The sequence below is a fragment of the Cricetulus griseus genome (genome assembly GCF_003668045.3).
Source record: "Cricetulus griseus strain 17A/GY chromosome 1 unlocalized genomic scaffold, alternate assembly CriGri-PICRH-1.0 chr1_0, whole genome shotgun sequence".
NCBI lineage: Eukaryota > Metazoa > Chordata > Mammalia > Rodentia > Cricetidae > Cricetulus > Cricetulus griseus.
The window spans coordinates 113406931-113431957 of NW_023276806.1; the positions used below are offsets into that span (position 1 = coordinate 113406931).

General features: G+C 40.6%; 1 protein-coding gene across 1 annotated transcript in view; it reads left to right on the forward strand.

The window, feature by feature from the left end:
- Positions 1-23661, forward strand: part of LOC100771812 (pyroglutamylated RF-amide peptide receptor) — a 33593-nt gene extending 9932 nt beyond the window's left edge. Inside the window, exons 2-6 of the mRNA XM_027391984.2 lie at positions 14241-14399; positions 15710-15771; positions 20843-21078; positions 22478-22575; positions 23255-23661. Of these exons, the coding sequence (XP_027247785.1) occupies positions 14241-14399; positions 15710-15771; positions 20843-21078; positions 22478-22575; positions 23255-23661 (962 nt within the window). The remainder of the gene's footprint in view (positions 1-14240; positions 14400-15709; positions 15772-20842; positions 21079-22477; positions 22576-23254) is intronic.
- Positions 23662-25027: the final 1366 nt, after the last annotated feature.

Sequence of the window (25027 nt, forward strand, 5' to 3'; positions counted from 1 at the left end):
TCAGAACTTCTCACTTCACCACAGGCTGCAGCATCTGAGAGTTCCTTTGTAGCTTGTCTCCACCCTAATAGAAGGAGACATTTGTTCATGCTGTTAGTCATTTTCTTTCTGTGGGACTGGAGGTATAGGAGCTGATACTTTGTTTATCTGTTCCATGTTGTCTAAGTAATAAACTTCCTGAATTTGTGTCGATTCCCAAGGGCTCACAGGTATGAATGGGAACATTGATTCCTTGCTTGGTAAATGTATGAAACTATAACCAGCCAAGCCTATGGTGCAGCAATGACAGTGATCCTGTTAGCCACCGAGGTCCTCCAGAATGTGTGGCCCCTGAAAAGGAGCTCCGAAGGAGGGCGTGAATCGCAGGGTTGGCCATGCGTGTCTGTGCAACCAAGTCCATCTAATAGCCAGTAAGCTCCATGACAGACATCTTGGATTCTTTGACATCCTCCTCTGTGGCCTAATCCCTGCATGAGGCTTTGAGGTGGAGCTCAGTCAGCATTGTGAAGCTGTTCCATGTCCACCTCTCCTGGTCTGGGTGGGGCAACCTGAAGAGACATACAAGCTTTTCAAGAAACTACAAGACTCACGACTGTCCCACTAGCATCATCACCTCCACCGTATCCACCACAGGGAATGCATCAATTGTTTCTGGAATTCATGGAAACAACCATTCCGCCTATCCCTTCAAGTGCACACATTTTGTGGCAGACCAACTTCTATGTTTCTGGTTTCCCAATCGATGTCTCCCTCTGCTGAGGAATCACAAACTGTTCATCAAGCAAAGCTGGGGAACTTTCCTTGCCAGCTCCCTCCCTAGCCTGAGGCACTGAGAAAGAGTTAGCAGAAGTTGTGTTTGTTTCCCTTTCTGTCTGAAAATGATGGGTTCCTAATGATTTATCCTGTAACAGCTAGGGGATTTTTTTTCTGTTTTTATCCGACTTCATGAAATTAAAACTAAATGCATTCATTTCTTTCCACGTCTGTGTTTATAGTGAGCCAGCACAGATCACAGAAACCTTAAAGGACAGCTTGCTCTCGTTTCCTGAGAGGAAGTAGACAGTAAGGATGCAGTAAGGATGGGCTTGTGCAGTGTCCCAGCATTTATGAGTTGCTTTGTGATAGCTAGGTCATATATTATATTGCCTGGCATTATTAGAGCAAGCAGAGCAGCTTAAAAATAATGTCTGATGCTGCCATCTGGTGGCGTATAAGATGCAGGAACTATTACAACAATGTAAGCTTTACATCTTGTTTTTTGTTTGTTTGTTTTCTTTTTTATTTAAATTGGAAACAATCTTATTTTACATATCAATCGCAGTTCCCTCTACAACTTATTTTTTAAACACCCCCCATCAACATGTTATGTTTATACCCATAGACAGATACTATTCCCAGCCTTACCCAAAGCAACTTCCTTTGCAATATGTAATAGTGAATGCAGACACTCATAGCTTCCCAAAGCAAAAAATTGTATGTTCAACCCTAAAGATAGTACCTATGCCACCCCTTCTAAGGTTCAAGAAACATGGTCAAAGAGGAGAGAGAAAGAATGTAAGGCCTAACTATAGGTCCGAGAAGAGATCTGGAACTAGAAAGATCTCCAGAGACCTATAAGGATGACACGATCTGACAGTCCGGGCAGTGGAGGAGAGGATGGCCTAGAAGCCCCTCCCCTAAAATGAGAGTGATGACTACTCTCTATGCTATCCTAGAGTCCTCATCCAGTGGCTGATGGAAGCAGAGACAGACATACACAGAAATACACTAAGCTGAATTCTGGAACCTAGTTGAAGAGAGGGAGGAATGAAGAATGAAGGGGTCTGTACCAGGTTGGAGAAACCCACATAAACAGTTGGCCTGAAAAAGGGAAAGCATATCGACCCCAGACGCTCTTTGGGAGGCCAGTATAGGACTAATCCAGCCCCCTGATCATGGATGCCATCGGGGAGGCCTCTGCACTCCTGGGAGCCTCCGGAGGTGGACTGGCTTTTTGCCCTGGTGTATGTGGGGGACTTCGAGAGCCCATCCCACATGAAGGGATGCACTCTGTCTCTGGACACATGGGGAGGGACCCAGGCCCAGCACAGGAAGATTTGGTGGACTTGGTGGAGCCCCAGTTGGGGGCCCTACCCTTCCTGGGGAGTGGTGGGTGGATGGGGTGGGGGGTAGGTTGGAGGTGGGGGAGAAGGAATGGGGGTAAGGGGAGGGAAAGGGAGAGGGAGAGGGGAATTACATGTGAAACAAGCCTGTTCCCTAACTTGAATTAATAATAATAAAAAGAGAGAAAAAAAAGAATGTAAGGCCTAGAAGATAGAGAAAGGGGCTACCAAATGCTGTGTTCTAAGCATGACACAGCTATTGTAGTCATAATCTCACAGAAATTACAGCTACCTTCACTGACTAGGCCTGTACAACACAGGGCCTGCCATCAGTGAAGACTAGAGAAAGATTCGTGGAACTGTATCCCATTCTGATAAAATACTGGTCACTGGTGTCATAAGTGTCGTAACCCATGCTTGGGGCCCCACATTGTGGGGGTATCTGTTGGGCACATACTTGAGAAGGGGAGTGTGGATTGAGAAAAGAAATGGGCAAAAAAACAAGAGATAGACTTGGGATGGCATCCTAGTGAATACTAGGATCTGCCCCAAGTTTATTATTCAAAGATTTTATATACCCCAATCGAAAGGGGGAAGGCAAAAGACTTCCTTACCAAGATACAAAGAACAAGCAAGCGTAATTGCCTTCTCAATACCCAAAACATCTGGTAGGTAAACATTACCTTAAATTAAATATCCTTTTGTCAAGATGAGACATCCTTTAGCTACACTTTAGGTCAGATAACCTGTTGTTAAGGCAAGACACACAATAGCCACACCTTATGTCAAATAGTATGTTGTTTAACCTTGAAAGGGCAATAGTGGGTTGGAACTCTCTGACCTTAAGTCAAGATGAAGCAGAGCCATTTCTATGGGCCCCAACAATTGGTAGACTTTGAGGAAAAGCAGGCATTGTCTTCACTTGTATATTTACAGGTGAGCCTATGACTAGTTCAAAAGGCTGTGTAAGTTTGTGTGTAGAATGGGTTTGTCCAATAAGTCTGATTAAATGCTAAAACAAACCAACAGTGCACTGTTATTAATATCTCAAGTATATACAATATGAATTTATACAAAATAGTGGTAGTCATATGAATTTGTAGCCTATTTGTGTTCAATATTGAACAATTTACATGAAGTTATTTCTGTACTTAAATCATAAGGGTTCACATTGTTTTCATTTACTGACAAAGCAGCAACACATCCTAGAGGAGGTACCATGGTGGTGAGGACAGGGCTGCGGCTGCTGCAGCACAGCAGCTCCTTGCAAGGCTTATGAGCATTCCGAGGCCACCCCACTTTGTAGCACAATGTTACTGCATCAACATCCTCACACAGAGATGCTACTAGGCTCTGTCCCTGCCTGGAATTTAAGACAACGCCATGTGGCAAACTTGCCATCCCTCACCCTGAACCTCTCTCAGTGTCACAATGGGCTTGATTCAAGAAAGGATTTTCATAGGAGGCTCTGAGAAACACTGGTAACACACAGCAAAAAATAGCTGGAAGCTGTCTTTAAAAACACAGAGACCAAGCCTTAACAAATTAAGCCAGGACTTAGTGAAATAAAACAAAATAGAGTAAGATGTGGGTTTTATTGGCAGTTTCAATTACCCACAACAGAATTATTAAGTGTAATGTGTTTGCAAGATGGCAAACCCACTGGTTAATGCAGTGAAGAAATTATTCAAAATTTAAGTCACATTCAAATTGGATTTTCATTATTGAAGAAATAAGTTGTCTGAATTTTGTAACTAAAGGCATGATTTTTTAAAATCCAACACTCATTTTGGTTTTTTTAAAGTTGGACAGATTTCTTTTTTAATTAATTAGTTAATTTTGTGTGCATTGATGTTTGGCCTGTATGTGCATCTGTGTGAGGGAGCTGGATCCTCTAGAACTGGAGTTACAGACAGTTGTGAGCTGCCATGTGGGTGCTGGGAATTGAACCCCAGGTCTTCTGGAAGAGCAACCTCTTACCCATTGAGCCATCTCTCCAGCTTCCTCGTTTTGTTTTTTAGCATATAGAAAGCTGTCCATATCAGATAGGAAATTCTATAAAAATGTTTTGAATGAATCAATGAGTGGCATCTTGTTACCATAATGGTATTTGGCACTTTTTAGAATTAGCTGTATTTGGTTTTATGTGTGCATAAGAATGAGATTGCATCCCATCTTTCTTATTTTTCTATTGCTGTAACGAGACACTATGACCAAGGCAACTTACGGAAGAAAGCTCTAAAGAGGACCTATAGTTTCAGAGGGCGAGTGCATGATCAGCATGGCAACAGGAAAGTAGGCAGGTGTATTCGGGAGCAGCAGCTGAGAGCTTCCATCTTAAAACACAACCACGAGGCAGGAAAAAAGCTAAGAGTCACACACCTCTTTCAACAATGCCACACCTCCCAATCCTTCCCACATAGTTCTATGAACTGGAGGCCAAGCATTCAAATCTATGCACCTATGAGGGCCATTCTCATTCAAACAACCATATTCCACACTTGCTCCTGTTGGCTTATGGCCAACATAAGAAAGCAAAGTGCATTTCGTCCAATTCCAAAAGTCCTCTTAGTCTTTCAGTCTCACAATCTAAAAGCACTACTTAATTTTAATCTCCCTGTGAAATAAAAAGTCAAATTATAGACATTCAATGAATGTAAATTCAATTCCAACATACAATGGCACAAATCTACATTACCATTCCAAAAGGGAAGAATAGAGAACAGTGAGGAAACGCTAGGCCAAACCAAGACCAAAACTCCCAAACTCCAAATCCTGTAGCTCTATGACCAATACCAAAGGGCTGAGATGGCCCCACCCCTCCAGCTTTGCTGACTACAATGCTTCTCTCTCTCATGCTGTGATTAGTCAGGGTTCTCTAGAGAACAGAACTGATTTTGTGTGTGTGTGTGTGTGTGTGTGTGTGTGTGTGTGTGTGTGTGTGTACAGCAAATGGATTTATTTCATCATAGATTTATGATGTGACTTTATTTTCCAGACTTTAGTCTTTCTAGGTCTCTGATCTGAAATGCTGTCTCATTGGTTAATCCCATCACAGTGTTTATTGCAAAAAATCTTCAGCTATTCTAAATATTGCATAGAAGTTTCCCACTCATTTGGGCATCTTTCCCAGAGTTGATTTAGTTATATAAGGGGAATTTTATTTTACTGTACTCATTAAAACTAAAATTTTTAACTTTTTAACAAATCTGCTTGGTATTTTGACTGATGCTGCCCTAAATTTATATGTTGCTTTGGGGGAAAGTGACAACTTTGCAGCATCACTGTAAAATGTTAAATGGCTGTGCTGATAGGGTTTTTTCAAGACAGAATTTTTCTGAGTAGCCCTGGCTGGCCTCGAACTCACAGAGATGCCCCTGCCTCTGCCTCCCAAAGATAATGATTCTTTAAAGACTTCCACTTCTCAATTGCTACAACCTGTGACTATGCTGCCTTCCAATGTATAAGAGACTTTGCCAATAGGATTAAGTCAAGGACCTAGCAGTGAGGAGGTTGCGCTGGATCTTCTAGAGAGTAACTTACATATACCACCATGAGAGGGAGACAGGAGGACCAGAAGTAGGCAAAGAGATGTGAAAATTGTCTCAGAAGACAGGTTGATGCTGGACCACAAACCAAGAATGTAGACAATATCTAGAAATTGAAACGGCCCTGGGGATGACTTCTCTCCTAGAGCCTCGAAAAGGAAGGCAGCTCTATTGACCCAGTTCAAACTTCTGACTGCCATAACTTAGTAACAAATTAGTGTTGACTCAGGGATAAGGAGGGGTGAGTATGGCATGGTCATCTACATACCACATGCTTGTTTCACGTTATTCTTCACTAACAGAGGAATAAATGTTTAGAAATTGGGTAGGCATGTTTGTCCAAAGAGACGAGGATTCTTATTTGGCCTAGGAAGTTGATTTTATGAAGTTAATTTTTAAAATTGAATTTCCCTTGTCAATGATTTTAAAACAAGTGTACAATCAGTTCTGAGTATTGGGTCTGAACTCTATACTTGTATGAAGGGTGCTGTGGCTTGAATGTGACATGTCCCCACAGGCTCGTGTGCTTGAACACTTAGTCCTCAGTTAGTGGCACTATCTGGGCATGTTTATTATGAAAAGCTTCACTGGATAAAATGAGTCAGCCATGGGTGGCTTCAGGTTATAGGCTGGCCCAGCTGTCTGCTGACCTGATTCCTGGCTGCACAGACACCCAGGTCGGCCACCCACTCCTACTGCAACACCTTACCATCATGATGGATTGTCTGTCCTCAAACTGTAAACCAAAATAAACCCGTTCCTTGCCTTTAATCCCAGCACTTGGGAGGCAGAGGCAGGCGGATCTCTGTGAGTTCAAGGCCAGCTGGTCTCCAGCGCGAGTGCCAGGATAGGCTCCAAAACTACACAGAGAAACCCTGTCAAGAAAAACAATAAATAAATAAATAAATAAATAAATAAATAAATAAATAAATAAATCCGGTCCTTCCTTACATGGCTTCTTCTTAGGCATTTTGTTACAGCAACAAGAAACATAATTTAAAGGGCTTGAGAAAAATACTTTCTCTACTCTTTGTGGTCTTTGACTAGGTTTGAGGCATGAACTTTGGAGATAATACAGTCACCATATTTATACAAAGGAACATCCAAGCACAAAAGCAAAACCACACTGAAGGTACAAAGTAGATTAAAGGGACAAAAGAGAGCCCAGATCTACAGTAAAACACTTCATCTAGTGGATGTTACCCACTCTCTAACATTCTGTCTCTGGAATTCGTTAATGTTGGAATAATACATCTCCTTTATTATTTAACCCAGTGGGGTTGTATCTTCTATTTCTTGTAGTGTATATTCTCTATACTAAAGTTCTATTTTTAACTCATATATATGTTTATTTACAGTTAGTATATAGAAAAATAAATGCAAAGAGAGCATATATTATTCCAACAGTCAGGAAGAGCTATGACAACCCTCTCATTTTATTAATTTTTAGTCTTCTTCTAAAAATAGAACTCTGTGTATACTGCTTTGGGATTTTGTAACACCTTCTTTGCAGTTATAGTTAGCTTATACACTGGAGTCCAGCACACACATTTACAGATAGCTTGTACACTGGAGTCCAACAGACACAGTTATAGTTAGCTTGTACACTGGAGTCCAGCACACACAGTTACAGTTAGCTTGTACACTGGAGTCTGGCACACACAGTTACAGTTTGCTTGTACACTGGAGTCCAACAGACACAGTTACAGTTTGCTTGTACACTGGAGTACAGCAGACACAGTTACAGTTAGCTTGTACACTGGAGTCCAGCACACACAGTTACAGTTAGCTTGTACACTGGAGTCCAGCAGACACAGTTACAGTTAGCTTGTACACTGGAGTACAGCAGACACAGTTACAGTTTGCTTGTACACTGGAGTACAGCAGACACAGTTACAGTTTGCTTGTACACTGGAGTCCAACAAATGAAGCTCAGTACAGTGAAAAACTGCTGCTGTTGAAGCAGGACCAGAGTGAGGATCTGACTCACACTTCACACTGGTCTATAATACCTGAAAGGATGATCCTCAGGATAGAGATGCAACACTTAGAGTCTGGGTGGTCCTAAGAGAATTTTCTAATGGAGTCATTTAGTTTGGGTCTCCTGTGGGTCTCTGCCATACTTCATAACAACTCTATCTTTTGCCGGGGTCCGGCCTATATAAGTCCCATGCTACAAAGGCCATCTAGTCGGGACTGATGTCTTTGGGGCTGTAATCGGAACCATCCGAACAGCCCTGGGTCCATCCCTGAGTGGGAGAATGTGGACCTGGAGAAGCTAATTACCCAACAGCATGAAGGACGAGACACAGACATCTTGTCATTTCAGGAGGGCTCTCAGTCCATGCTGGAATCTGGAGTTCACTGTTCATTCAAGCATCCTCTTAAATAGCTTCTCAACCATGGGGGTGATATCAGAAGACATCTATTGTCATGTATAAAGCTGATATCAAATATTTCCTTTAATCCTAGAGGCACCCCTAAAACTGCATGTCCTCACCAGCCTCTCGCCAGTCCCTAGGCGCATATACAAGCCCTCAGAATAGGTGTGGGCCCACCCAGGGCCTAGGTCTGTTGTTAAGCAAACTTAGGAGACATTCTCCACTGAGGCCAAGCCATCTGGTGGTAACCAGCTACCATCTAAAAGACAATGTGAGATTCAAGCTCCTGGGACAGAGCTTGAGGCTTGTACCCCAAAACATCATCATCGATATTTTTTGGGCCCCGACAATCTTTGACTATGTTTGATTTTCTCTCCATTCTCTTTCTAATGGATATTGAAAGGGATGAAATGGAGTTCACAACTGGCAAATTAGTACATAAATGATACTCACTGGTAGCAACCTAAGAGCCATGTTAGATAAGATTAGCAATTTATGGGCTATAGGCAGACAAAGGTTTGAATGCAGCTTGCTTGTGTGGTATGGTAAATTAACCACACACCTACTTGCATTAAGATCTGTCAGCCTATTGTTTTTAATAGTGGAGTTGTGAAGCCCTGCTTTCCTTGGTAAACTGCACATGTCTGTTCATGTTGTTTTCTACTAGCAAAAAAAGGGAATTTATTGCTGAGCCATTATCGCCATCAGTTGTTTCTTCCAATTATTGTTTTTCAGTTATTAGAGCAATGTTTTTAATCTTCTGTACAAATGAATAGTCTTGAAATCCTTGCCCTTTGCACATGTGTCCTTTTTGAAGTCATTGCTACACTACAATGAATGCAAATTATTTTTGATTTTCAAACATTATGTTTTCAAATAAGGTGGTTTCTATTTCAGTCATTGAGGATGCTGTGTGTGGTGGATCAAGAGGCAGGATGAGAAGGTAGGATGCTGATGCTATTCCCATTGAGAATACGAAATTCATGCTTTGGGAAATAAGCGTATAGACGAGCAAAGTTTGGAATGGGAAGGAATGGATAATAAAGCAAAGCATGTCTTCCTTAACCAGGAGGCTGTGTGAACCATTGTACAATCTATACAAGAGTCAGGCACTGTGGAGGTGAAACGGGGGTGAGGTCAAACTGCAGCAGTAGGCTATGGATTACCTTGGTGTTGACAGGACAGAGAAGGGACAGCCACTTCGAGTGCTACATTCCAGGAAGTCTACTTTCAGAGGGAAAACATAATGAGTAACTTTACTTGTTTACAAGCAACAAGTTGACAAGTAAGTAGCTAAGAGAATCTAATAGGTGGCTACTGGAGGCCCATGGGCTCAGTTTGAAGCTGGAAGTTGCCATTAGGAGAAATGCAATGGGTGCTGGATAGTCAAGAGAGGAGACATATCCATTATAGACAGGCTTTAAGAAGAAACTCTGATACTAAAATCAGACAGTCATGAAATAGTGCCCAATAGAAGGAGTCTGAAGTTATCCTAGTTTGAAATAGCTATTTACTACCCCAGCCAGGAAGTTGGATAGTCTAACAGCAAACTGTCCCCTCTCATTCTGCCCCTCCAAATAGAATACTCTACTCTCACCCACAGGTCTGCAACAGAACACCTGCTGCAGCCCCCAGCCCCTTCTCTAGTGGATCCCACAGATCTTCTCCTCCCAACGCCCCCATGGTTGCTTTATCCCAGCCCCCACTAGGGTAAAGGTTAACAGTTGAACTGTCACTTATACCTGCTGGGAGAGGAAAAATCACTTTTCTTCAATAGAGTGATACTGGATATATCTACCACTCTGGCATGTTCAGGAGTAGTTGACCAACATAAAATGGACTCCATAGATTTTGTATGTGTGTGCTTTTATTTGTTACAATTTTGTTGTTGTTTTGGGGAGCATGGTTTTGTTTTGTTTTCTTGGTTCGGGGGAGTTTTAATGTAGAATTTTGTTTTTGTTTGTTTTTGAGAAAGAACTTAAAGTTGGGTGGGTAAGGAGAAGGAGAGGACCTGGAAGGACTTGGAGGAGGGGGGAGAATATGAAATAAAAATGTAATAAAGCATATTAAACAAATAATTTCCTATTTTTTAAAAAAGGAAATAGTCATTTATAATAAGAAATGTTATGAGACACATTCTAGAAAAGTATGCATTGGAGAGGATAGGGCAGAGAAACAGAAGAGCCTCAAACCTCAGGGACTATCAGATCAAGGAAATGAATCACGTAGGGAAGGTTGGTGACAGAGGCTTAAGGAAGGGGGAGAGAAAAATGAAATTCTTTTTTCTTTTCTTTGGGGTGTGGAAGATGAACACAGAGATTTGCTCACACCATACAAGCAGTCTACCACTAAGCTACAAGCCCAGATCACCAAAAGTATTGTCTATTTTGTTTCAGTCTTACAGACTTTGCAAAATAAACTTTCAATGTAAAAAGTCAAGGTAACTGAGTAGTAGGCAAGGAAAAGATACTCCCTACAAAGTAATTCACAGTTACATTCTATCAAACTAACACCCACAGCACTGAAGCAATTTGTCCATGTGACCAAGGAGCCACTCTTAAGAACTTTTACAAAGTTCATGGGACAGTGTCGGGAGTTGAGACAGTGTGTCCTGGATTTATTAAAAGGCCACAGTAACAGTCACAGTACTGAAGCTGGGTGCAAAATTCTCCAGTTGGTTATCAAAGAGTTGGCATGTGAGAGTTGTAGAATAGAAAACTGTCACATAGCTTGACCACCCAAAAGTGAGTGACGTCTCACTCTGTCCTTAAGTAGCCATGTAGACATGACATGTTGTTTGAATCTTCTGAATTACAGTATCTTTCTCTGGGAAATGAGGCTGTCAACTTATATCTTCTTTTATAGTTTAGCCAAAAAGAATATAGCAGCCCCAAGTGTACCATAGGTACCTCAGTTCTTTCAATTTTGCTGCCCCTGAGTGAAAAAGCTGCCATTCATTAAGTAAATCAGGGAAATACTGGACCTCTGATGGGGAATATTAACAATCCTTTTTTATCAGCAGTCCAACTGAGGCTCAGAGTCTCAAGTTGATTCATTAAACACGGATCAGGGTGCATTCTGAAGTCAGGAATTCAGGCGATGCTTGCCCCATCAGATCATGGTGGACAAAATGAACATATTTATAGTAAGGTAGCACTGCAGTGAATACTGCAACAAAGGTTGGCTAACTTTTCGGTAGTTAAACCGTATTGATGGGCCTGCACGATGACTCAGCTGTTAAAGCACTTGCTGCATAAGCCTGATTACCTGAATTGGTCCCTGAAATACATGTATAAAAGCCAGATTCTGCCAGATGTGGTGGTACACACCTTTAATTCTGGCACTCTGGAGGCAGAAGCAGGTAGAACTCCTCCAAGTTCATAGCCAGCGTGGTCTGCAGAGTAAGTTCCAGGACAGCCAGGGCTCAAAAAAGAGAGAGAGAGAGAGAGAGAGAGAGAGAGAGAGAGAGAGAGAGAGAGAGAGAGAGAGAGAGAGAGAAAGAGAGAGAGAGAGAGAAAGAAAGAAAGAAAGAAAGAAAGAAAGAAAGAAAGAAAGAAAGAAAGAAGAGAAAAAGAAAGGAAAGGAAAGACAAAGGGACAGAGAGAGAGAGGAAGGGAAGAGAGGGAGGAGGAAAAAGAAAGAAAGCAGGCAAAGGTATGGTGCACATCTGTGACCCCAGCGCTCCTACTGTGAGATGGAAGATGGAGACAAGAGGATCATCGAGAAGCTCACGGCCAGCTACTGTGAAGTATGAAACATGACAGAAACACCAAAACTCCCTCAGCAAGGTGGAAGGAGAGAAGCAACACCCAAAAGTTATCCTCTGACTGCATGTATACCATGTCACATATGCACACACAGAGATAATAATAATAAGACAATAGCAAATAGTAATGAAAGACAGGATTCTAAAATTGTATTGATGATGCACTTAGGTTTTTTCGTTAAAAGTTTCTTCTGGTATTCCTTTGACCTTGGACTGTGCAACAGTGCATAAACAAACTCACTAAAGGGACAGAAAATAGTTTTGACTAAATTTTCAATAAAACTCTAAGGAATAGTAGTAATATTTTACTCAAATATCAATTTATTAAATGTCACATCCCATATAAGATGTGAGGTAGCCGAATCCCTGCAGGTAGCCGAATAATAAGTATTCATACTGTGAAATGGATAAAGACTGATGTTAATTCTTGGTACAGCTGCAAAAGAGAGCGACCAGATTTAGGGAAGCAATAGAGTCCTAGTGTCTGACTTGGCCGGCCTGGAATGTCAGTGTGGTCCAGGGAACTGAAGGTGGGAAAAGCCTATCAAATGAAAAGCTGTGGCAATCGAACAAGAAAAGCCGTAGGGATGGCAAACACATGAAGAGTGAAATGACATTTAGCTAGTGGACTAGCTAAATAATGACGGGTTTTCAATCTTGTAGCCACTCTGGAGTTCTAGGTCAGATATCATTTGGTCCCAGAGCCAAGCCGTGCTGAGGTGGGTTGGTAGGCAGTTGGGCTGCCAAGATGACTGGCTCTGAGAGTTCCTAACTGGGATTCTGGGTTGGGATTCACTCAGTCCCAGAGCTGAATAAATGGGTGGTGGCTGATGTGGGGCAGGAGGACTGGCTCTGGAGGTTCCAACCTGCGATCCCAGCTTGAAATTCAGAGTTCCGTGATGACATGGTGGTTTGAGCAGCTGATAGGCAGGCACATCACAGGCTCTCTGGGTTCCCAGCTGATCTGCAAGTGGTCTGTAACAAGTGGTGGGTGGGATGCCTGATAGGTAGATGGGTAGAGGGATTAGGGGTCTCTAACTGGGGTGGGTTCCAGACCAACTTCTACATTGTTCCAGAGCAGAGCATTGGCTGGAATGGCTGATAAGCAGTTCTTATTAATTTTTAGTGTATAAATAAAATGAGACCTTTTTGTTGCTATCCATCATTTTGAGATCTTTACATTAGAAAAGTAAAGAAAGTCAAAATTGTAATGCATGCCCAGAAATAGATGGCCAACACAAAATGAACTCAATGGCATCATCTTTTGACAGTCTTGTCTCATAATATTGAGTCAGGGATTTTTTTTTTTAATCTTAAAGGTCCTCTGTATATATATTATAGTTTCTGATTTTGTGTTTTTAATGGATTCCTATGTGTGTAAACATATGTGTTTCTGCATCTATATGTGTTTCTTGTGCTTTTTCTTCAACTTTTTTTCTTCTGTTTATTTATTTTGTCCTATTCTGATTTGTTTGGGTTTTTATTTACCTTATTTTATTTTATTATTATTCCTTAGATTCCTCTTTGTTTTCTAATATGAGACAGAAAGGGGGTGGAGCCAGATGAAACAGGAGGAACTGGGAGGACTAGGGGGAGGAGAAACTCTAATCAGAATACATTGCATGAAAAAAATCAATTTTCAATTAAAGAAAGACAACCTGTATAGAACTAAAAGAAATTATAATGGTTAAAGGTTTAATATCATGTCAAGATGGATAGGCACTCTAAGAGGAAATCTGAGTCTTGGCTAGGGAGAGGGCTCCGTGGGTAGCATACTTACTGCACAAGTGTGAGGCCCTTAGTTTGAATCCCCACAAACAAGGATTCAGTGACATTGTTTGTGATTCTGTTGCTCCAATGGGAAGATGAGAGGCAGCAAGAAAAAAATCCCAGGAGCTTGCATGCCAGGTAGAATAGCATAAAGAGCGGGGAACACCGTGGAGGTCAAAGGCTGCACCCAAGGTTGTCTTCTGACATTCATGTGGGCTGCATGACATATGCGCATCTACATTCACACGCATGAAAACATACACACACACACACACACCAATATGCTGAACTTTGATGGGACTTACTCCTTTGTTATGATTTCACAGAGAGCCAACTGGGAAGAAAACTTAAAGAATTCTCTCCACTCTCCTGCCTCAGTCTCAAATGTGTTGGGATTAGGGGTGTGTGCCACCTTACTCTGCCACTCACATAGACTGTAGTCTTGTCCTGCCCGTTATCAACAGCTAAATACTGATTTGTGTCTCCCATTGTCTTATTATACACAGTGACATAGCCCTTAGAAACTTAAAAGTCTACTCAGAGATACAATATGAGCCAAGGCAGGCCTTCTTCATTGGTTTGCATCTATGGCATAGTTATAATCATGAAATTTCTGAGTAGAGACTAATTTTACAAAATAGTTTTTTATGACACTTCTGTTTCCTTGATGCAGGTGCCTTCATCTGTAAGATGGTGCCATTTGTCCAGTCCACCGCCGTTGTGTCAGAAATCCTCACTATGACTTGCATTGCGGTTGAGAGACACCAAGGACTTGTCCATCCTTTTAAAATGAAGTGGCAGTACACCAACCGAAGGGCTTTCACAATCTTGGGTATGTGAGTCACTTTTTGTCACTTGTCAAAATATCTGATATTAGTAACTTAGAAGTAGAAGGATTTGCTTTTGCAATATGTCTTCAGAGATTCCAGCCCATGGCCACTTGACTGTTACTTCTGGGCCTTTGAACAGTAAAATAGAATAGCATGACGTGAACATGTGGCGGAGCAGTGTGGTTCACCTCATAGCAGACCACAAGTACGCAGACAGAAACAATCTGGGACAAGTTACATGCCAGCAACCGACTTCTTTAATCAGGCCCTACTTCCTAGTAGTCCACTCATCTAGGAGTTCATCAGTAGATTTACCCACTCATAAAGTTAGTACCTTCATGATCCAATAATCTCTCCCAAAGTCCATTAGCTAGCAGTCAAGTCCTTTGAGACTTTGGAGGACATTTAATACTTAAATTGTACCATTAGGTAGGGCCACCAGTGTGCCAGCTACAGTATTAATGCCATTCTTCATTATAGAATAATATCATATTTGTACAGTTGAAGGTTTTCTCCTTTATGTGTAAGCATTCCTGTATAATTTGAGGGGTTTGGTACTCTCTGCATTTACCCCACACCATCTCTCCTTCAGGACTATCCTAATATTGAAATATATTATTGTGGATATATTTCTTTGGTTTTAAGTCTTCGACTTTCAGGCATTCCATTTGGCTAATGAGTGATAGCCATCAGTGGCGTTCCCACATTAACCTTCATCTGACGAGAGATGAGAAAGCTCTGAGTGTATAGGAGGAAAAGATTTCAATACGGAACAGGAAATGTGCTTTGAGAGAAGCAGGGAACAGGGGAGTACAGAGATGGCTCCCAAACAGTTCACATAGAGGTTGCAAGTGCCTGAAAATGGAGTAGAGTCCTTCAGATGCCCAACAAAGATGCATCCCACTCTCTTCATTGCACTTCAGGCAACTCTAGGTTCTTAGCTTGCTGTAACTGTCCCTGACTCAGTAAGACATGAAAACAACAAATCTCACAAAAATGCTGAGTTTGAAACAATGGCCTAAAAAAAAGTCTAGTGTGGTAATAGATGAATTTTCCTTCTTAACCATTATCATTGAGTGCTTAAAATCTTCAGGTGTTTTATAATGGTCTGAACTTACAATAATCAGATGCATAGTGTACAGCTACAGGATCATTCACGAAAGGTAACAAATTTAACTAATGTATCACATGAAATAAATAAGCGAACGGTGTTTCTGTCATAAAAATTTAGCTGCTATTGTATCATAAGGAACACTGAAGATGGAGAGCCTATGCAGTTTACCACATTACGATGATTATCACTTTTTTACAGGTGTGGTCTGGTTGGTGGCCATCATCGTAGGATCACCCATGTGGCACGTACAACGACTTGAGGTAGATTCGGGGATGAATTACTATTTATACTACTGAAATACTTCTCCACATCTCTCATCTATAGCCATTACCATCTCAAGAGCATTTCAGCAAGTCTACACTACTTCAGTTCCTTCACTGGAAATCTTTCTAATGAAATAAAATCATTTTTTTCTGTTTTATTTAATTCTTCTAGATATTGTATTGGCAAGACACTGATGCTTAACATTTTAAAAAATGTTTCAAGGTCACTTTCTCCATTTTCCTACAAATTGAACATGTTTTTCCTAAAATGCTCCAATATCTTAATATAACTGAGAATCCAACGAGTGTTCTATATTTTCTTTTATTGAAAAATAGATTTTTTACACACAATATATTCTGATTACAGTTTTCCCTCTTCTATTCCTGCCAGTTAACCCCTCTACTCCTCCTCCCATCTGTATCCACCCCCTTTCTGTCTCTCATTAGAAAGCAAATAGGCATCTAAGAAATAATAATAAAATATAATGAGATAGACCAAAAACAAATTGAAATATGACAAAACAAACAAACAGAAGGAAAAGAGCCCAAGAAAAGGCATAAGAAACAGACATAGATGCAGAGCCCCACTTGTTTGCAAACTCGGGAATCCCATAAAATCACAAAATCAGAAGCCATGATATATACATAAAATCTGTAGGGTAAAAAAAGTAAATAAATTAACTAAAAATAAATTTTTAAAAACTCTGACAAATATGCTCCAAATATGCTGTTGTATTAGTTTTCTGTTGGTCAACTCCTGCTGGCCACGCCATCTACCCTTAAAAGTAGCTTGTTTCCCCAGGGAGACCACCTTGGAGAGAAATAATTTTACTTTTATAAGCAGTTATCTATTTGGGATAGCTTCTGGCTTAGGGATGAGGTGTGTGTCCACTTCTTTCAGCTCTGGGACCCCATCTGGTGCAGACCCACGCAGGCCCTGTGCATGCTCTCTGTGAGTTCATATGTGTGTTGGTCACTCTAAGCCTAGAAGGCCTTGTTTCTTTGGTGTTCTCTATTCCTTCTGGCTCTTACATTTTTTCTGCCTCCTCTTCCACAGGGTTCTCTGAGCCCAGAGGGCAAGAATTTGATAAAGGCATTCTGTTTACAGCTGAGTGTTCTGAGATCTCTCATTCTCTGTATAATGTCTGGCTGTGGGTTTCTGTATTTGTTCACATCTGCTACAGGAGGAAGCTTCTCTGATGATGGCTAAGCAAGGCACTGATCTATGACTATAGCAGAATATCATTAAGAGTCACTTTATTGCTGTGCTTCTTTTGTAGAACAGTAGCATTTGGCTTTCTCCTAGGTCCCTGGGCGATCTGGTCTCAGAGTCTTGGTTACCCAAGTAGCATTGAGTATGGGTTCTATCTCATGAAGTGTGCTCTTAGTCAAAGCAGACATTGGTTGGTTACTCCTAGAAGCTTTGTGCCACCATTGCTCTAGTGTACCTTGCAGGCAGCCCACCATTGCAGATCAAAGAGCTTGTAAATAGGTTGGAATTTCTGTTTCTTCTTTGGCAGTGTGGAGAGTATCTTCTGGTACCAAGAGCACTGGCCAGAAAGGGTGAAGGCTGTAGGCAGTCACTAGCTCAACTTCTCCATGTTCAGTGAACTGTGTGTGTGTGTGTGCATGTGTGTGTGTGCGTGTGTGTGTGTGTGTGTGTGTGTGTGTGTGTGTGTGTGTGTGTGTATTTGCAGTAATACAGTCTTGCTGTCAAATTGTGGAGAGAAATCTATAGCCTTTTGGACAGCCTGGGTTCTTTGAGGCACTCCTTTGGCCAACAGCACAATTAGATGTAACCCCTTTCTTGGTGCTGGAAGGTCCATTTGGTGATGAAAGATGTTAATTAGGGGCTTTCTCCCCTGCTGTTTGGTGATTTCATTTAGATTACCTTCATATATGTATGTAATTTAAGAAGATTCTACTGTATTGTTTCCATACAATTCTTCAAGTGGCCTTTAATTTTCACTGTCCCTCCCCATAGTCCTTCCCTCATCCTCTCTTCCCTCCCACTACTCATTTGTCCATCCATAACTGTCTATTTCAGTGGTTCTCAACCTTCCTAATGCTGCAACCCTTTAATACAGTTCCGCATATTGGGGTGACCCTAATCATAAAATTATTGATTTGCAACCTCATAACTGTAATTTTGCTACTGTTATGAATCATAATGTAAATATCTGATATGCAGCCCCTGTTGGGGTCACAACCCACAGATTGAGAACTACTGATCTATATCCCCTCCCTCCCCTATATTTCCTTTAATTGTTAACTCATGCAAAAATGTAAAGATTAGTTGGTTCTCCTTTGTTGGTCCTTCATAAGGCCTTTCTTGCCTGCTTCATCTTCATTGGTAAATTGAAATTTGAGTAGGACACACACTCAGAGAGCATCTTACCCAATGACTCCCCTTCTCATGCCTTTGTCTGGTGGATTCAGCCATGTGTGAGGATTCACAGTAAAAGTTGGGTGTTTGTTTGGCCCAACCTGTCCATTGGTGTGAACTTGAACATTTCTTGTCATTTAAAACAGACATCAATCTTCAAAGACATTGTTCACATAGTGCCTAACAAAACTTATAAAATGATATGTTCTTATCTACTTCTTAAAACAGAAAGGCAAATATGGAATTTTACTAGGCATGCCACACCCCTCAGTAAGGATATCAAGTGAGACATAAGGTAAAAGCAGAATGTAAAAATAGTCTGGTATTTGTTCTATGACTTGAGTATTGAGTGAACTGAACTGTGTGAGACTAGGGAGCAACTTTATTCTAAGTTACCACTTATGAAATGATACCCAAGGATGTCCCAACCTGTCACATCACTTCTGCTGCAATTCAGTTAGTTAAAGTTCACCACAGAAACCGTGTAACATCTTTTATAAAATGCCCAGTCCACTGCCTTAGTCAGGTAAGTTCATACAATCAACCCCTCGGCTTTAATTGACATTGGACATATGCCTTCTGGGTGTCTCTGCCCCTCTGTGTCCACTGAGTCTCTGTCTCCAACAAGATGGTGAGGAGAATGGGTAGAAGAAGGAAAAGATGTGGTCTGGGTGTGACTGTGACCTACAAATGATGCTTTTCTTCTGGGTTTTCCCAAAGACATGCAAGCCTTCTGGCTGCTTCTTCACTCCTCAGCCCTTCTACACACTGCAAACATGGTTTTTGTGCTGAGGCTACCTTCCCCCCTGGCAGGGTATAGAGCAATGGGATCATTCACAAATGCCACATTCCAATCATGAAATCTACTTCTGGACCACAGAAAACAAGTAGATATGGTAATATTTTTTAAAAAATTGCTTCATGGCATACTTTAAACATACCTTAAATACTTGACTCGCTTAGTTGGCATAAAATGTATATTGTACAATATAATTGACAAAACTATGCTCACTATCACATCATCCAAGTCACATTTGCTTCTTGTCTTGTATTAGCATGAATCCCATGGTCATCTCATTCCTAAATGCTATTTACTACTCTAGTAAGAATGAGTGCAAGCACATAGAAGCCTTAATTCCTCACTCGGATGATGGAACACTGTGTCATTGGTGTTTCTCACCAAGCTCTTGCAACCCAGTTCTCTCAGGTGTAGTTTATGTCTCTGTTTTCAGGGACTGGAGTAAAGAAGTAACTAAATGAACACTGTTGCCACTCATGTCCCCTCCTAGCACTTGTCAAAATACAATTTCCCCCCACTATCAGGCTTTACACTAAATACAAATATATTTAACACTTGGCAAAGCAGAAGACCTCTCCATGGGTTGGTGCCACCTAATCAAGGGAGGGCTTCACTATTATCAGTAATAAATTGTCTCTTTTCTTGATGCTCATGGTAAGATTTGCGTTGGGGACAGATGCCATTCATAAATTAGAATGAGGATGATGGTGAAAATAGAAGTGGGACTACAGACCAAAAATAGCTCCTCAACCCCAAAAGGTATCTTAAACAGTAAAACTTTAGAAAAATGCTTGTTTAGAAATGGAGACTATAGGGCTGGGAATGTAGCACACACATGAGAGGTAGAAGAGTGAATATCTGAATTAGAGTGCATGCAGAGATGTTCATGTCCCTAGAGTTATGAGAGCCCATCAGAGACTAGTATGGAGCTTTAGGCTTTGCTACACCATGATTATGTCATTGCAGGGTCCACTTCTATAGTGTCAGGATAGGTTATGCTTTTACCTCCATTCATGAGAAGTTCAGATCTCGAAATAATTTTTCAATGATTTATATCATTCCAGTTATGTTTGTCAGTAGCACCTAGAGCAGAACTTGAATTTTCTTGCTTTTTCAATTGCTACTGAAGATTGTGAAGAAGTTTTGCATATAAACATAAGCAAAACTACGTCTCAAACCTACATATCCACCCGAAAAGGCCAAGCGTGCCTAGAGGAGAGCATCCCTGATAAATGCTCACATTTCCATCCCTGCTACCTAGAGATGTGGCTTCTGAATATGCTCAAAGGGTTCAGTTCAGTCTAGAAATGAGCCACACCACTTCCTGTTGTTAATGGTGTCTGACCTTAAAGATGAGTCTGCCAGAACTAGTTTGAATAAATCAGCTAACAAAGACCACTTGAATTATTTTGGGTTGGCAGTAGTTTGAATCTCATTTTTCCAGTTGCCTTTTCAATGCCTATTTTAGCATCTCTTACTTTAAGGAAGTCTGGTGACTCTCCAAGTCTGTTTCTTCAACAAGTGAAAAAGCAAAATCTATTAGTTTAATTAATACCAAAGCAAACAGCAGACAGTGGGATAAGTATATTCTTTTAGCTCTCTGAATAGTGGTGAGAAACAGAAATCAAAGTTGAGAAAGGCAAGAAATGAAAGAAACATACACAGACCTCAATGCCATTTTAAATCTAAAAGCACAAAATTCTCAAAAACCTAAGCAGGTTAAGTAGAAAAACTGTATTTTTATTACAAAATAACAATGAAACAGTAATTTACATTTGCAAAAGTATCAGTGACAAATTTGAAGTCTTTAAAATGATGTTCTGCCCTGATACTTGGCTGCTTCTGATGTTGGTTCTTTCAACTGAACTATTCTTACTCTAAAGATTAAGTATGACTTCCTATATGAAAAAGATCACGTCTGCTGCTTGGAAGAATGGGCCAGCCCCATGCACCAGAAAATCTACACCACCTTCATCCTTGTCATCCTCTTCCTCCTGCCTCTGGTGGTGATGCTCGCCCTCTACAGTAAGATCGGCTATGAACTCTGGATCAAGAAGAGAGTTGGAGACAGCTCCGTGCTTCAAACTATTCATGGAAAAGAAATGTCCAAAATAGCCAGGTCTGTCTGATTAAATGCTCACCTCTGTTTAAAATGTTCAATTAGTTGTGCTAGAAGGGACAGTTACCATGGATGCTAGAACTCTTGAGTAATTTAGCCAAAGTAATCTAAGTTGAGAGTATTTAAACCCCTGAAACTTTGTGCGATTTAATGTGTTTCAAAAAGATGGATCAAAATTATTAGTTCTTAAATCAAGTGAAGTAGGAAGTGTGGAGGAGAATTTACAGCATGGTTACGTTTACATCTGAATATAAATATGATTTGCAGAAAGAGCTATGAACTGGTATCAGGGCTCTCTAGTCCTGGAGGCCTCTGCTTTCTGTCACCTTGCTGTCCATGTGACACATATTTGCATTTTTTGCCCCCCTCCTCCATTTCCTCATATACACAACGTTGTATAATAACATCTGTCCTTACCTCCTACCACTCAAAGATGGTGATACCATACATGAGATGGAGTGTATAAAAATGTTCAAACCACAGCATTATACTTACATTAAATGGTTAGTGTTAAAATTTGATTTCAACATAAAAGCTTTCTTACCTTATTCATTAGTATCCATTTTAAAACACTGTGATGCTGCGTACATTACATCTATACTGAATGAGCATTCAAATGAAAACGAGTGATGCCTCTGGTGCAGACTTTAGGGTTTTGACGGGATGTAGTTAAATCTTGGTGTGCAGTGTCCTCTAGTGCCCAGTTTGTATAAAGACAGGCCTCTCTGAATATAGGAGGGTCCCACAACTTCATCACCTTGGGAATTTTTATTGAATTAATTATACACTTTCCTCAGAAGAAAGGGATACTGGAGTTGAAAAGAGAGGTGCAAGTACAAACTTCTAAAATATAAAGCAGATATATAGTTCTAGTGCAGATATAAATCTATCTTGTAAGAAAAACAAAGAAGAAATGAGTTTGAATTCCTAGTAAGCCAGGGTTTTAATTCTATCCTTGTAGTTTACTATATTTTGCAAATATTGATGTTTTTCTATCAAAGACAAGAATGATTTTCAATACACAGTTTATTAAACCTCACTCACTGAACCTTACATTCCTAAATCCAAACCCAAAGCACACCAGTTACTAGCCATCTGACTGCAAATCAGGAAGCTTCAGTGTGTGGAAGCTTCTGGATTGGCCCATTGATTTCCTTGAACATTAATGATATAATCCATGCCAGTAACCTAGCAGAATGGCAGGTCCACAGTGAGCACTCATCCTAAGCATGTTTATTACATAAAGACCATGAAGACAAGAGTGAAACAAACAGGAAAGGCAATAATCTCCCTACAGTTGTGTTTGAGTGGCCTAAGATCAACTTTTATTTCAGTCTTGCTGTTTTAACACATTTTCCACAGAAGAGTGAACCAGCACAATGCTTTCTTGTGGGTCTAGGAAGAAGAAGCGGGCTGTGGTTATGATGGTGACCGTGGTGGCTCTCTTTGCTGCGTGCTGGGCACCTTTCCATGTTGTTCACATGATGGTTGAATACAGTGAGTACTTAGCATTCTCATTTGATGACTCCCCGGTCTATTTCCTGCTAGAACAGACAGGAATGACTGTAAAACTGTTGCTGTTCACTGGCTTAATCAAATCCCAAGCCTTGCCTCTGGTTCTTTCCTATCACAAGAGCTCTAGCTCCCTGCGTGGTGGGTGACGATGTGTGACAAAGGCACTTTAGGAAGTGCACTTTAGTAGCTGTTCACAATAAAGAAAAGCTTCCAGATTCATACATTACTCCTAAGGGGAGTGATGTGGTGTCTTATGAACCATCTCTTTTTACAGTCTCCACTCACACTGTATTGATTTAACAATACTTGGGATTTTAGCCAGCACCTCAAGGTAGTCTGCCTGATAAGCAGGAATTCACAGGGCTTTCAGAGTGACTATGTTTCTGCAGTGCAAGTGAATATTTGAAGGGCATGCTTCTAGTTTGCATTACACTTGAATTATTTAGTGGAAGCGCTGTGAGCCCAGTAGCATGTGCTGGACGCCAGCCTGTGTGTGTTAAGAATGCTCATCACGAAGGCCATTTGTTCCCAGATAATCTGATTCTTCTCCCACAGTGGGCTTCAGAAATGTGCATGCCTTTTGTCTCTGACAAAATCAGATGGTAGTTTTTAATTTTCTTGATAAAGTCATTTCACATTCTAAAGTATTATTCTATTTCAGGTGATTTTGAAACAGAGTACGATGATGTCACAATCAAGATGTTTTTTGCTGTAGTACAAATAATTGGGTTTTTCAACTCCATCTGTAATCCCATTGTGTACGCATTTATGAACGAAAACTTCAAAAAGAATTTTTTGTCTGCAGTATGTTATTGCATAATAAAAGAAAGGTTTTCTCCAGTGCAGAAGCGCAGAAATTCAGGAATGTGGATGACACAGAAGAGAACCACGTTATCTCGACAACAGTGTCCAGGAGAGGAAACCAAGGGAGATGCATTCAGTGATTCCAACATCGAAGTCAAACTGTGTGAGCAGCCCGGAGGGAAAAGGCAGCTCAAGCGACAGCTTGCTTTCTTTAGTTCTGAACTTTCTGAAAATTCAATTTTAGGCAGTGGACATGAATTGTAATGATATCTTCATAATTAATATTATTTGTATGGAAAGTTATTTTGAGCAAAGGTCAAAGACTGTTTTTTAAATGATGACAAGAAGGGAAATAAGGCATGTTTTCCATTTAAAACATGGTAAATGGAACTATAACTTTGAAAAATTACTAAAGCAGCTTTGTGGATTATTAGATTTATTAAAGACATCATACATAAAGCAATGGTCTCAGCAGGAGTTTTTATGCATGTAGTCAATGTAATGTGACTTTCTGTGTATTGCTAAACTGGATGGAAATTATTAAAATTGTATCATCATCTTTGCCTATTAACCAACTGAACACCATAATGTAATTTATAGCATACTGTTGAAGTTAGGGTAAAAACCTTTGCAATTGACATTTGCGCCTTAATAATAGTCAAAGAAGATGAAGAATCAGGCAAATAACAATAAAACTTAAAAGACAAATGCCACATTCCTATAAGCCGCCATCTTTGTGATGACAAGTCACTTCGTCTTCTCACATCTCTACCTGCTCCTGTATGAATGGAGAGTCACCCCTTGCTTACTTGGTGGAGCAGAAATGACACAAACTGACTGCAAAGGAAGGAACTTTTCACTCTACATGATGAAATCCGAGTCCTGGCCCTGCCCCTCCTGTCTCTAGCTCTAATTTTCTTCTCTGCTTTCCTTTCTGAGATTTATTCCAGCTCTGCTTCTCATCAAAAGAAAGGCTGGGTAGCCTCACTTATTGACTAGATAGATAGATAGATAGATAGATAGATAGATAGATAGATAGATAGATAGACAAATAGATAGGTAGATTTGGCACTTTATCCTCTCTCACTAGTGAGATGAAGGATTTTTTTGTTATATATTAAGAGACTTTCTCAGTAGGAGACTAATGATGAAGGCTTGAGACATTCCCAAGCCTGGGAAATATTGCTATGTCCAAAGCCAGCCTCCAAGTGTCTGGTCAGGAAGACCAAAGCCCCACCCCCAACTAGTTCAGCCCCTCACTCCTGTGTCCCATGTGTCAAAACTCCAACTGCCACTGTCAGCACTCAGTTGTCTTCCCAACAGATAAGATACTCAAAGCCCGACCACAGCCTCGCTGCCTAAATGTTTCTTCTGCCTCTGGTTTTCAATTACGCATTTTCCATCTGAAGAACTCAGAATATTTTATGATCTAAGCTTAAAATTTGGAAACCAAAGAGCGCAAATGTCTTGGGTTTTCTTAGCTGCAGGCATTTTATTTCATGTGTGTCAATGATGGGCTATTGAAAAGGAGAGAGGTGAAACAGAGTGTAGGATAAGGAAGACAAATCACATGACACAGGAAAATTAGCAAATAAAGAAAAGGAAACTTATTATTTGTTTTTTATGGATC